We start from the raw sequence: 14,084 nt of genomic DNA on the forward strand, positions 1-14,084 counted from the left end.
CCCACCCCAAAGGAAAGCTGGAGCCCGCGACCGGACAAGCGCCGACTGGAAACTCTGGCACAGCCCGCATGCGCAGAAGAGCTCTTTCTCTCTCTCCCAGCCGCGGCGCCGCCCTCTTCAAGGGGCGAGGCTCGCCTGATGGCCCGTTCCCCGCCCGCAGCCCCAGGAGGCGGGGCCGCCGCACTTTTGCCTAGCCTCCGGCGCTGCGCATGCGCCGGCTGCCGCTCTAGCGCCTCGGCGAGCGGGCCGGGAAGTTCGTGGGTGCTGCGCGCCGCTCCTTCGGCGTATGAGGAAGTCGGCAACTGTTTCCCGGGCGGCGCAAGGCGGCGGCCTCCTCCTCCGCCTCGCCCTCCGCTTGCTTACGCGGAAGTAAACGCGGCACGACGGGCGTTTGCTCCCCAAGTTAGGGGAGGGGAAGGGGAGGATTGCGGGGTTTTAGCGGCTTTGCTGGGAAGTATGTTGGCTTCCGCGCTTAGGATCGCACTGCGCGGGTGTTTTGGACGATCACCGTCGAGCCTGGGCTTACGCACATTTATTCAGAAGGGGGAAAAAATCTCCGTTTTAAGGACACTCCACCCACAGACGCTTTCATATGTGGAAAGCAGGTCAGGAAGGTTCGTTGGTTCCTCAGGGTGTTTTTCCACAATCCCAAATCCACATAAAGATTGTATTAATTTCAAAAGATCCGAGTTCTTATGCTGTCTTTTCAAGAGACAGGAACCTGCCTTGTTCCTGATCATTGTACAGTTCTTGCATTTGGCTTTTCCCTGCTTTTCCAGACATTGGAACTGCACAATTAGGGAAATAGTGATGCTCACTAGTTTTATCAGATCACACCAAAAACGTTGGCTTTTATTGCTTGTATTGTGGCACTGTAAAAACACCATATGCCAGGTTTATTCGGCATACACCTTTGTGGACTAGAGCCCACTTTTGTCAGATGCCTATGCCAAAATAAATCTGTATGTAAAGTGCCAAAGGACTTGTTTTTCCTGCAAGAGGCTAGTCTGGCCACCTCTGTTGATTTTTTTAAAAAAACATTAAGTTCTTTAAAAAGCATCTCTCTCTTTGTCCTGATGATCTATCTTCTGAGACCGACACTTGAGGGAAGGACTATAGACAATGGAAGGATTTATTCAACTAATAGAAGACTGGATAAATACCATAAACCGTACTCTGTGTCTACTAACCCTATGAAGAACCTCTGGTCCCTACTCGTTAATATCCATGAATTGATGCCCTAAAGACTGGATTTTAAAATAAGCAACCATCACTTTGTGGTTAAGTGAGGTGTGTATATTTGAGACTGCTGTTGCACATGCAAAGTTGACAGCTGCATGAATAGGAGTTGCGGGAAGCTGCAGGCATGGGAAACCAAACAGGTACTGTAATATGCATAGAGTGAAGACACCCCTGCCCCTTCTCGGATGTAAATGTGTAAAAGTGACTTGAAGGGGAGCGGGGAGAACAAATTTGCTGTGTTTTAAGCTGCTAATCTGTATATAACCTCAAATGAAAATTCCAATTCTACTTTTAAATCCACTTACAGGATAATATTATAACTCAGATGAACAGTGACAGCAAATTGTACATAGCTGTGGAAGTCCCTGTTGTTGCCAACATAGCTATCCAGTGTTTTTTTCATTTAATGGCATTTAATATCTTTTCCATTTTCTTCAAAAATGCATGGCTATTAGCAAAATATAATCTTGCTTTATTTTATTTAGATTTCCAGCATTAATGATGTGCAACATTTTGATAAATTTCATGCAAAAAACATGTATCTTAATGCATTCCATAACACTGAGGATGGACAGTTTGTTTAAAATGGATCACTGTAAAATATGATCTATCAACATTGTATTATTATCAAAAGATTATTTTAAGACAGCTTAAGCATTATATTTAAAGTAACTGAGACCTTGAATATTTTCGGTGACCCGAATAACAAAGCTATAGCAATACTACATATGTATTTTAGCATTTGTACATATTGTTTAACATATTATTATTAAATATGAAGGACAAAATGTGTTCTTGCCATTTATTACTCCTTTGGAATGCACAAAGGTGGCTTTGTATAACATCTCAGCCCTGCACTTGTTGGCTTGGGAATATTCAATGGGACTTATTTGCTAATAATTGTATTTAGAATTCTGCATTCAGAATTTTGTATGTGTTTTCCCCAAACTAGTTTAGATCTGAAATATGGCATTAGAAACTAAGAAACCAGTCTCCTTGCTCATGACAAAAATGGTATGTGAAGGCCAGATCCAGCCTCTACTTATGATAGCCTTCAGAGATTTTCCAGGGGGAAGTTGAGATATAAAATACAAATGTATTTGCAAAAGAAAAAAACAAGCAAGAAAGAAAAAACAAACTTGTCCCACATTAAGTAATAAGACGCTCAGGCAGAGTCCCCAAAACAAAATCTACAAGGTGGTTTAGTATCTGGTGCCTGGACAACCAAAATCTAACCAGTCTGCGATTTGCTCATGGCCAAACGTTGATTATACACTAAATGTCAGTGGTGTACAACAGAACTTCATGTTGTGCATCAGTAAGAGCCCATTTTAAATTGTTACATTCACCATCTGTGTAATATGGTTTCTGTGTTGTATTCTGGTAGAGTAAATTAACAGCATTGTCTCTGAAAGTTGACCCCTATAATTACCTACTTTCCTAGGATTAGGAGAAACCTGGATGCAGGGCTGTTAAGAGACTTCCCAGGAAGCTGTATTTAACCCGCTTTTAATGCCAATTGCATTACCAACACTTGTGTGGAACCTAACAGAACAATCAACATTTAGTTCTCACACATCACAGTGTTTTAGGTTTAAGGTACGCAATCTGCACCTCTTATCTATCATTGAATTGTAGAGTTGAAAGAGACCACGAGGGTCATCTAGTCTAACCCCCTGCAATGCAGGAATATTTTGCCCAATGTGGGGCTCGAACCCACGACCCTGAGATTAAGAGTCTGATGCCCTCCTGACTGAGCCCAATAGACTTTGGAACTCTTCTGACAAAACCTTTTCATCCCTCTGGAAAGTGGGAACCCTCAGCATACTTCTTCCAGAGGTATGTAGTATCTGAAATATTTTGTTCAAGCAGCTAACCAGTTACTTGCAATGGTTGCTTCAATTCCACATCTTCAGAGTTGCAGCAGAATGTTTTTACATTTGAAAATATGTATATTTGGGCTTTTCTACTAAGTGTTCTAATCAGCTAGATGTGGGTGATAGGCTGAGGCATTATTCTGGATGACTTGATTCCTTTTGAAAACCTTAAGTAGGTCATAATTGCTGCAGCCTGATCCAGTGCATGTTTACTCAAAAGTAAGTTCCATGGTGTTCAATGGGTCTTATTCTTGTTTGCCTAAGATTCCAATCTTACTGTAAGACGTATTCTTTCTGCAGTAAGGAGACAACATTAATATGCTCAAAGAACCAGGGGTGCATATTTAGAAGTATGCATTTTTACATGAAAAAAATGTATTATAGAGCATTTGAATTTGCTTTCCAGCCTAGGTGTTTTCTCAGCCATGTGCTTTATTATAACTTAAACCCACATTGCTAAAGGGGAACAGGCACAAAAGACCTCAAGTAATTATATAGGTGGTGGAAGCAGGAAATGAGTAGAAGGGACAAAGAGTGAATACTTTCCATGTACCCCAGCAGAACCTGCATGCACAAATACCTCAATAATATTGTTCAACAAATGCAAAGGAGTGAAGTAGCAATAATAATATATAGCCCCTGGCAATATTGCTAACAGTTATAAAATATTTGTGCTATCTAGAAGGGAACATTTTAAGCCCTGCACATTCCTGTTTAATAATCGGAATAAGGGGGAAATGTTCTGGCCTTTCAACAATGCAAAGGAGTAGTAAATGGCACAAACGCACATTTTCTTTGTTAATCAACTTTTCTTTTGATCTCCCTCAGTGTATATATCTCAAGTAGCAGATGGACTGCAATAGGTTCGGTCAGGAAATCTATGTCTGGGTGCTGAGATTTCTTTTGCCATCTTGATCTCCACCTTGAAATATGTCAGAAAGGTCTTGCCGGTCCTGATTACCCTTTACATTCTTTAGATACTGCAACACATTTGTTTTCCTGAGGACAGCAACAGGCTCTTCCTTCTCCAGCAATCCCAGCAGCAGTTGCTTCATCATTTCTAGAGACTCTTCTCTGCCAGTTCCATCAGAGAGATCGGAGAGGTCTTGGTTCTTTGGTGAGGTCCACACAATGTGTGCCTGCGGGATGTCCCTGCCCACGGCTGTGTGCACTCCTCCCATAGCTTGGTGGAGCCAAATCAGTCGGTTTAACTCTTCACGGAGATTTCCTTTGTTATGCAAGAACTGGAATTCTGCCACTCCTCTCTTACTGAAATGTGAAAAGGCCAGTACTGTGCTTGAGAAGCAGAAACACATTCACAATAAAGCAAGAAAACATTTCAAGTATATTAGTTAAAGATGAGGAAACCAAGATCACTAAGGGATTGTGTCCAATCTTGTTGAACTATCTGGTGCCATCTAAGTGCTTGCAAAAGTAGTGTGTGGTATTCCTGGGGTCTGAACCAGTGCCAACCACTTCAGACGTTTGACATCTGCATTCATTATTTTCTTTGTAGAATTGGACTGATCAATGCAAAGTTGACAGTCCCCAAAGCTATGCAAGTCATTGTCCCACAGCTCCTCATCTGCCTTTATTTGTAATTCTTTAAGGCTGGAATCCTATAAACACTACCTCAGAATAAGTTCCATTGAACTCAGTAGGGCTTGCTTCTAAGTAGGCGTATAGGATTGGACTGTAAGGCTACAGTTCTATGCATGCTTGTTTTGGAATATGTTCCACTGAATTCAATGGAATTGATTTTTTTCATGTCTGAATTTGTACAGATGTTTCTTATTTCCCTATCTCTTGCTAAGAAATCTTTTCATGGCTACCCTTTAGCAAATATTAGATGAGTGTTCAGTGTTGAACTTGGAGTTTTGTTTCAAACTGGGAAACCTAAAATTCAGTAAAGGTTAGTTACTGATAGATGCACAACCAACTTTAGCCTAATATATGAAAAGACAGATTACTGTACAAGCATATTAGCATTGTCACTGTTCACATGGCCTTTTCAGGTTCTTGCATTATAGTTTCTATCCAGTGACTTTTTTGCTGTGTAAAGTGAAGGTGGCATAGCTAGCTATTATTCACAAAACCTGTCTGTTCATTATAGTACCATTGATCAAAGAGAGCCCACTGAGGGCCATACTTGGGAAAGACTCCTATCCAGTTGCGGACAGCATGGGTGGGGATGGTGCCTGACCTCCCAACATCTGTGTTTGAGGGGTAGAGTGGCATAGAGGTCAGTGCAGTGCAAACACACCACCAAATGCATCGGATTGGCTCTGCCAGTGCATTTGAACCACGCCGACCTCCCCACTGCCTCACCTCTCTCCTGCCTGAAACCTTGGAGAGTGGTTAGGGCTTCGCTGGATGGACCAATGGTCTGATTCATTATAAATATGTTCCTGTGTCCTTTGTTAGACATGATGATGGCAGTCACATTTCTTTATTACAGTGGTACCTTGGGTTACAGACGCTTCAGGTTACAGCCTCCACTAACCCAGAAGTAGCACCTCAGGTTATGAACTTTACCTCAGGATGAGAACAGAAATTGCATGCCGGTGGCAGCGGGAGGCCCCATTAGCTAAAGTGGTACCTCAGGTTAAGAACGGTTTCAGGTTAAGAATGGACCTGTGGAACGAATTAAATTCATTAAATTCATAACCAGAGGTAGCACTGTATTTGTGTGTGTGCTCCATCTTTGTAATAAAGTGGTGGTGTACTCCTTGCTCCATAAACTGGGCTAGGAGAAAAGGGACTGGACTGATGGAGTGCAGGGGGTAAAAAAAAGGGGGGGTCATATTTCCTGCTCCATGCACCCATTTTCATGTCACGACTACCACATGGGAAACCATGATTCCATAATGGGAAGCTCCATGAAAGAGCCTGTATGAGTCTCAGGTTTCTATGCATCTCTCTCCCATGGCCACAAGGAGATTGGAAGCTTCCATTTTTAAATAAGCCGCAGTTCCTCTTTATGCCCAGACTGGAGAGATTGTAGCAAGAGGTACTAACCTTATGACCAGCAGACCATGTGAGCCTGAGGTTCATGTGGGCTCACTCATGTGGTGAGCAACTGGTTTCCCATTATGTCTAAACCAGGCTAATATATGTGAACAGGACAGACATGTGAATAAAACATGTAGCTGTCTTCATTGTTTCTGATTTAGCTATGGATTTGTGCTTTGATGTGTTAAAAGAGGTAGCTCTCTCGCCCTTATCACTATCTAGGAATGAACAGAAGATCACTTTATAGTTTTCGGAACCATCTTGGAAAGCGCTAACAACAAGAAGACTTTGTCCTTTCCCTTTGCTGTCTTATGACTTTCAGTACAGGATAATCTTGTTTTTAAAAGCACCTTCCAAATGTATCACATTTTAAAGAAAAATCATTTTAAAAATTACAAATGATGCTAAACATATGTTTGCACAGTGATCTTCAGAAAAATACATTATATTGTAAAGATTTACTGCAATGTTATCATTTTGCATCCAAAAGTCAACACAGTAAAAAAACAAAACCCAAAAACCCATCATAGTAAAATAAAGCTTATCAAAAATTTTACTAAAAAATATTCTTACGTTTTTGTTTCTTGACATGTTGCAAACCAAACAAGAAAAAAAATGGACAAAAATGTTACCATCTGTAGATATCTTTGGGACAAAAGCATCTTCTGTCTTGTAAACTATTAAACAAGATGAAATAAGATGGACATTGAAATGCAACTTGCAGCTATAACATATTCCACTTAAATAATGGATAGTAAAATTAAACCATAGTGACAGATAGTAAGTATTGGCCTGAAATATATAATTTTTAAAAAAATATTATTCTTTGCCTTTTCATATTTACTGTGGCGACAAAAGCCAAATAATTCCGTAGTGTATTTTATTTGTATATTAGGACACAAAAGGTTTTAATTTGAAACAGTAGAAAACCATCTTTTAAATATATATTCCAAATATTCCTGGCTTAAATATATTACTGCAATCTTCACTCAGGTTAGTATAGCCTATGAAAATCAATAGCATAATATGTATATAAAATTGTTTGCTTTTGGAGGGAACAAAACAAATATTCTGATCTGAACCAGAACTGGTTTTCTAGAAATATGTGAATACACAAAATACATCCTGAATGGCACAAGCCATTGGTTCAATTTTTCCAGTACTGTAATCACTTATTGACAGATTTTGTCAATAATATATTTGAGATATATTTGTATAGCTACATATAACCGACAATATCTTAATTAAATATTAGTTGAAAGAAAATATTTAACAGTGCAACCCTATACATGTCTACTCAGAAATAAGTTCAATGGGGCTTATGTCCTGGTAAGGGTATATAGAGTTTTAAGCCCAACAGGTTAAAAATAGCAGTGTAATGTAGAGTACTTACTATTTCTTCTTGTATTGGAGTATGGTAAAGTTGATTTGTGGAGTCTTACTTGTTGCTACCAGATCTCTAGTGAGCCTCCTCCTGCAATGACAGTGTGCGCCTTCCTAGCTTCTTTTATAGTTCTGTGGCTGCACTTAACAATAGGATGAGCTGCGCATCATATTCTATGACTAAGATCTTTTCCTCCTTGTATAAATGAAAGATGTGCTTCTCCCAGAGACAATCACCCTTGGACAATAAAGTTTACTATTTGGCTAGTGATTAAGACACTGGGACCTCCTGTTTTTGAAATATCTCTCATCCTGTCATTTTCATAGGATCGTAAAATCATGCTATGGAGGTTGGGATCAATAGCAAGGCTGAAGAATTGGAGACTTTTTATCACTGGGGAACTTATTCCAGCCATTACTTGCTGGATAACTTTTGATATAATTTCTGGATCAGCACCACATTTTTAAGGAAAGAATCAGCTTGATTTTTATAGAAGGCAGCTGGAGAAGTGGAGAACTGAGCATATGAACAAGGCAAGGAGGAATCTTCCTCTTCTTGACATGTTATTGTCAGATTTTGAATTGGACCAGGATTTACAATGGTTTCATGGTCACAATATGCCTTCAGTGCCAGGGCTCAGCCTGGAAATATGAAGTGGGATATTAATATATTCAACTAAAAATGGAGAAGCATAAATAAAACTTCTTGCTCAGTAGAAATTAAAGACATACTTCACACAACCCACCCCAAATTTTGGGTTGATGTTTATCAGTCTTGGTTGAACTATGGCAGCCTCAATGGCAAACTAATATTCAGGATGTTCCCAGTGAAGTCTCCTGCATCCACCCAGTGTCACCAACAGTAACTTGCAAACTGACCCATAATATCTCTCTGGCGTAACGGGATGGGGCTTTGCTATTATACATGCAACACTTTCCCCAGATGCTGCATAAGCAGATGTCACTGCCCATCCACAGATCAGAAATGTGTGGAGATGGGGCATAGCTAGAGTCAGAAGATGCAGGGCTGTGAGGGCTCACCTAAATACTTCCCCAGCGGTGCTATCTTGGCAGGCCTGCTCTTCTTTGAGCTTTGATATAAGGCAGCAACCTGCTATTCTGAACATCAGAACTGATCTTACATATGTGCCTCTCAGTCTTGCACAGAAAAAGAATTCTGCTGCCTTCATCTATTGTTTATTTGACGTTCTCAGTTTTCCTTCTTTATAGTTGTTTGTCTAGTGCAGGCATCCCCAAATTTGGCCCTCCAGATGTTTTGGGACTACAATTTCCATCATCCCTGACCACTGGTATTGTTAGCTAGGGATGATGGGAGTTGTAGTCCCAAAAACATCTGGAGGGCCGAGTTTGGGGATGCCTGGTCTAGTGGATTTTAGGCTCAAAGCAGCACCTTCAGAGCTCCCCAAACCCCTCATTCCTCCCATCACAGGGTTCTCTTCATAGATAAATAAATCACAGCTCTATTTCCTCTTGGTTCCTGTCCCCTTGCCCCAACCTCCACTGCACTGCCAGGTAAATGAGTCTGCTTCTTTTCCCAGTACAATACCCTTTCAGAGCAAGTTCCTGTTCCTGAAGCTTTTAAGCCCACGTCAGTCTCTTCTCTGTGGTAAAGGTGAGTTTCTCTGGGTGCATCTGAGGCCTGTCCCTCCTCTGCTGGCTGCTTTCCCCCTCTATAGTCCAGTAGTGAAGGCAACAGCATATGCATGGCACAGCCACTTGCTGCTGGCACAAGTTCACTTCCATTTAGGCCAGAGTCAGCAGAGAGTGGACATCACCAGCAGCCACTTGCAGTATTGCCTCTCAGATTTGGATTTCCAAGGCACCTTTCAAGAATTACAGCACAAATAAAATAAGACAATAGAAATGCAGAGCAAATAATATAATACCAGCAGCTAAGCGAGCTTGAACAGAGCCAGTACCTCACAACCAGGACTTCTGCTGACACAACAGGATTTCCTCTGTGCCTGCCCACTGCCCATCTACTCAATGATTCCCAAAGTGTCCAACACAGATTCTGGGAGTTTGCAGGAGCTGAAAGTTGAGGGTGAGAGGACAGGAAAGCATGGGTGAAAGCCCATTTTGATAGCATATGGACACCATTGAATGTCATATATTTTCTATGCAGTCATATTGGTATAGCTGTTTGTGCCTCATTGCAGCTACAGTTAAATGTAGGATTGTTTTCATGATGTTAATAACATAAAAAGTACTAGCCAAATACCAATGTACAGACCTAACTGGTTCTGCCTTGTACCATCTGGGGCTAGAATTGTTTATTTTGAGCCATTGTGTTCATCAGCTAATCACTACAGGCTTCTAGCTTTGTAACAACTCTGTTCCTGGCGTAAGAGCCATTTATTGAAAAGGTCAAAACTTGTAACCAATTAAAGATTTAAATTGAGGTTGCTAAATTGGTTGCTAAACTCTTGTGATCTCTTTTTAGTTTCCAGGACACCCAAAAAGTTAACGTAAATGATGTGTCTGCCACAGCAGAGCTTTCTAGTTACGTGTTTCCAGGCTAATAAGCACTAGCCATAGCCAAGTCTAAAACATCTGATCTTTATAGCCACCTTTATGTAATTGAGGGGCAACTACCATTATCATAAGAACTATGATTCCATTTGTCTGAGCAAGTGAATGTCAGCCAGAGAAATTGAAAGATGCTCATTGAATGACAACTTAAAGCATTCTATCATAGACAAAGTGTGCTGCCATGGCTACTCAATTCCACTACCCTTGGGAAGTTGCATTATAGGAAATATCTCAGCAGCTCTACTTTTAGAGAATGGGTGTTGCATCCAGCAGCATTTTTAACTCCTGCAGTAGTAGTTATGGAAGCTTCAAACTGTGCTGGCCTTTACTGAATAATACAGTTACCAGATGGTTACAAGCTGGCTTCCAGTACTGGGTTCAAGAGTATCCCAGGATTGGATAAAAGTGTCTAAAGATGTGGAGCATATTGCAGGACAAAAAAATCCATGCTAAATCCTAAACCTGCCCTCCATTTTTATCTTTGAAGACTCCATAAAGATGTGATTATATGAACTGTGGCTAAATCCACCATAGAAAAGCTGTAGAGGATTTTGAAAGCAAACTTTAAGTTGGACTGGCAGCAGCAGCTCTGGAACTTGTGTGGCTTTGAATGAGAAACTGGCCCATTATGTGTTGGCATATCAAAATAATTAGACAATTTCTATGCTATGCACATCAACTTTATTAAATAGTTACCAAAGAACATGAGCTTTGGCCTCTGGCAATGTAAGGGAACTTGTAGCAAGATATTATGGTTTGATATAACGTAAGTAATCAATGATTCAGGTAATGTAGCCATGTTGGTCTGTCGTAATAAATAACAATGATGAAAGATTAAAAAATATATATTGAAAGATATAAAAGACCAACTAAGTATAAGCTTTCTAAGTATGAGCTTTTACGTAGTGTGTTTTCTTATTTTTGAAATGGTATGTATATTTCTCTAAATTGTTGATGCTTTTCTTTCAAATAAATAAAATGCCTCCCTTTCTCTACCTAATGTTTTGCATTTGATGTACATTTCAATGACCAGGTGCTTACCCAAGTTTCAGTTTCCTTGGAATGAGTTTCCTTGGAATGAGGGACAGCAGAGACTATGGTGTCTTTAGGATCAATGGTTTATTTACATATATACAACGTGGCGTGCCTGGCGTGCTCTGGTCCATGGGGTCACGAAGAGTCGGACACGACTAAACAACTAAACAATAACAAAGCAACAACCTGTGCCTGAGACAGAAATCAGGCATAGCTCTGTCTTCCAGCTTCTAGCTTACATCACTCAACTCTCAATTCTCGCTTTTGTCTTTCCGACAAAGGGAGTGGAGGACCCACGTATTTGTTATCTGGCACAGAACCACTTCCTTTGTTACCTAATGGCCCATACTTAGAGAGCCATTACCTCACCAGGAACCTAACCTGGCTATTCCAGAAATTGAATCAATGCTGGATCCAGGAATTAGAAGGAAGTTCAGGCATACAACCTACCCCACCTAACTCGTAAAATTATATTAAGAGCATGTGACATGTCCAGCTTTTTACATAGCATTCATGCGAAACACAAAACTAGTTGCCTCCATATGTCTGATATCTTTATAGGCCTTGTGGCCTTCTGGGGTTTTAACCTAGAATAACTTCAGACTACTCTACAACAGAAAGCACTCCTGTGTGGGTGACAAAATAGCAGAGGAGCTATGGATTATTCGGATAGAAAAGTGGGGGGAAATAGTTAAGACAGTTAGGCTTTTATCTCCAGAAAAGCAAACAGGTTTCTTAATAATAATAATAATAATAATAATAATAATAATAATAATAATAATTTTTTATTTATACCCCGCCCTCCCCAGCCAAGGCCGGGCTCAGAGCGGCTTACAAGCAATAATAAAAACAAGATGAGTGATTACAACTTAAAAACAAAAATAAAATACAACATTAAAATAATGGAACATTAAAATATTAAAATGAAGCCTCATTGCAGGAGAAGGAAAAGAAAAAAGAAAAGGGGGGGGGGAGGGAATCAAATTGGCTCCAATCCAAAGGCCAGGCGGAACAACTCTGTCTTACAGGCCCTGCGGAAAGAAATCAGATCCTGCAGGGCCCTGGTCTCATGAGACAGAGCGTTCCACCAAGTTGGGGCCAGTGCTGAAAAGGCCCTGGCTCTGGTTGAAGCCAATCTAACTTCCTTAGGGCCTGGGACCACTAGGGTGTTGTTATTTATGGACCTTGAGGCTCTCCATGGGGCATACCAGGCGAGGCGGTCCCGTAGGTACGAGGGTCCTAGGCCGTGAAGGGCTTTAAAGCTCAAAAGCAGCACCTTAAATCTGACCCTGTACTCCACCGGGAGCCAGTGCAGCTTGAAAAGCACTGGATGAATATGCTCCCATGGCAGAGACCCCGTGAGGAGCCTCGCTGCAGCATTCTGTACCCGCTGGAGTTTCTTTGCTTGCCACTAGGTGGCAGACCGACAGGGTCACACATACTACAATGCGATCTTCCAAATGTAAGGATTCACAAAAGTGTACTTTTAGAAGTATAAGTCCCAAAGAGGAGGAAGAAGAGGTCACACAACAGAACACTCACATGGAAATAGGATATTTCTTTCACCACATGGCAATAAGCCTGCAGAAAGGACCCTGTTTAAGACGCTCAGGGAATATTATCATTTTTTTGCCAAGCAATCCAGAGGGATTAGGAGGACACACGAAAAGGGGAACCACAGCTACACACTATCACACACTGCTAGGACTATCCCATAGTGGTGCCCTACACAGGACTCAGGGTTGGGAAACAGGTGGGATTTTGAGCCCCACTGAGGGGAAATTGCTTCACTCATCTTTTGCATACCTGGCCAAAAACTGTCAGATTACTGGGGTGCCAACTTGAATGAAATATTTGGGGACCTAGGTAAGCCCTTCCCCACATAATTAATCACATGGGGCACACCCACACTATTTGAAGGGCAATTCCCATCAACTTTCTGCGGGGGTGGTGCCCCCCGAAATATTCTCTTGGGGGGGGCAAAGGGACCTCGGCCCCTAGGAGTTGGCAGGTAGCATCCCAAAACACTTTGTCCTCATCACCTCTCCGCACAACTTGCCAGCCAACGGACTGCCTCATCTGTCACAGGAGGGGCAATAACCATCCCACACTTGGCTTTAGGGCCTGCATCCCACCTAACCGAACACAGAATGGAGGTACCACTCGCTCCGACAGCATCCGATTCCTTGTCCTTCTTATTCTGAATCCAGCTGAAGCCAGATCAGGTGTGCGAACGGGGTCCTTATCTAGCAACCCCTCTAGGAACAAAGTCACAGCACATTTGGCAAAATTATAGCCTTTTTCGTACAGCACCTGGGATGGGCAACACCTATGCAAAGGGAAAACATAGCTCTTCGGAAACAAGCCCCACTTTGTAAATTGTTAGGAGAAAAGAATCAGAACTGAAGCAGCCTTAAATTCCCGTTTAAGGATTAATGGCGAGGTGGGTTCCCTCCACAATCCAGTGCGGGTTCAGGTTAAAGCTGAAGCGAGAGATGCCGCGCTTCTAAAATAGGGACGCCCTTTAATACAAAGAGCTCATCCGGGAAATTTGAAAAGCGGTTGCGTCGAAGTGGAAATGGAGCAGTTGAGCGAAACCCCACCGGCCTTTAGTAAATACTGGGACACCTCCCGCCCCACACGTTTCCACCATAAGCCCTGAGCCTCCGTGAGGCACTGTCGGCCCCGCCCCGCCCCGCCCATTCTTTCCCCCCTCCCCGTCCCACCTATTCTCTGGTTGCCACGGTGACAGTGGCCCGGCCTACTGGGCAATAGGAGCAGGCACTACTAAGCGAACAAGAAGCGTCAGGAAGGATCGCTCCTTGAGGCGGAGCCATCTTTCTGAGAAAGGGGGTAGGGCGCAAGGAACCGTCGATCACCGGAGAAGCGACGTGCAATTGGTGAGAATCCTGGTCACGTGCTAGATGGGCAGGACGTATATAAACTCGGGGTGTGTAGGCGCCTTCCGCCATTTTGTCCAGT

The 14,084-nt window shown here is 42.1% G+C and overlaps 1 protein-coding gene across 8 annotated transcripts; it reads right to left on the minus strand.

Moving 5' to 3' along the window:
- Positions 1–1,635: 1,635 nt before the first annotated feature.
- Positions 1,636–14,020, minus strand: LOC308587609 (parathyroid hormone 4-like). 8 transcript variants are annotated; one of them, XM_081195276.1, is made up of 4 exons: positions 13,829–14,020; positions 7,525–9,358; positions 6,705–6,808; positions 1,636–4,388 (listed from the first exon to the last, which is right to left on the minus strand). In XM_081195276.1, the coding sequence occupies exons 3-4, from the start codon at positions 6,791–6,793 to the stop codon at positions 3,998–4,000; spliced, it is 480 nt and encodes a 159-aa protein (XP_081051402.1). In that variant the 5' UTR covers positions 6,794–6,808; positions 7,525–9,358; positions 13,829–14,020; the 3' UTR covers positions 1,636–3,997. The 8 variants fall into 8 exon arrangements, with proteins under 8 accessions (XP_081051402.1, XP_081051400.1, XP_081051404.1 ...); XM_081195274.1 differs by having other exon boundaries at positions 7,525–9,566; XM_081195278.1 differs by lacking the exon at positions 13,829–14,020 and adding an exon at positions 11,109–11,833.
- Between the last annotated feature and the right edge of the window lie 64 nt (positions 14,021–14,084).

The sequence above is a fragment of the Podarcis bocagei genome (genome assembly GCF_964188305.1).
Source record: "Podarcis bocagei genome assembly, chromosome: 5".
Classification (NCBI taxonomy): domain Eukaryota; kingdom Metazoa; phylum Chordata; class Lepidosauria; order Squamata; family Lacertidae; genus Podarcis; species Podarcis bocagei.

Coding starts and splice junctions, on each gene's coding strand:
- LOC308587609 (XM_081195276.1), bottom strand. CDS start 6,793: ATGCTTTTGTCCCAAAGATATCTACAGATGGTAACATTTTTGTCCATT. Junction 4,389..6,704: donor ACATGTCAAGAAACAAAAAC/GTAAGAATATTT, acceptor TTCACATTTCAG/TAAGAGAGGAGTGGCAGAAT.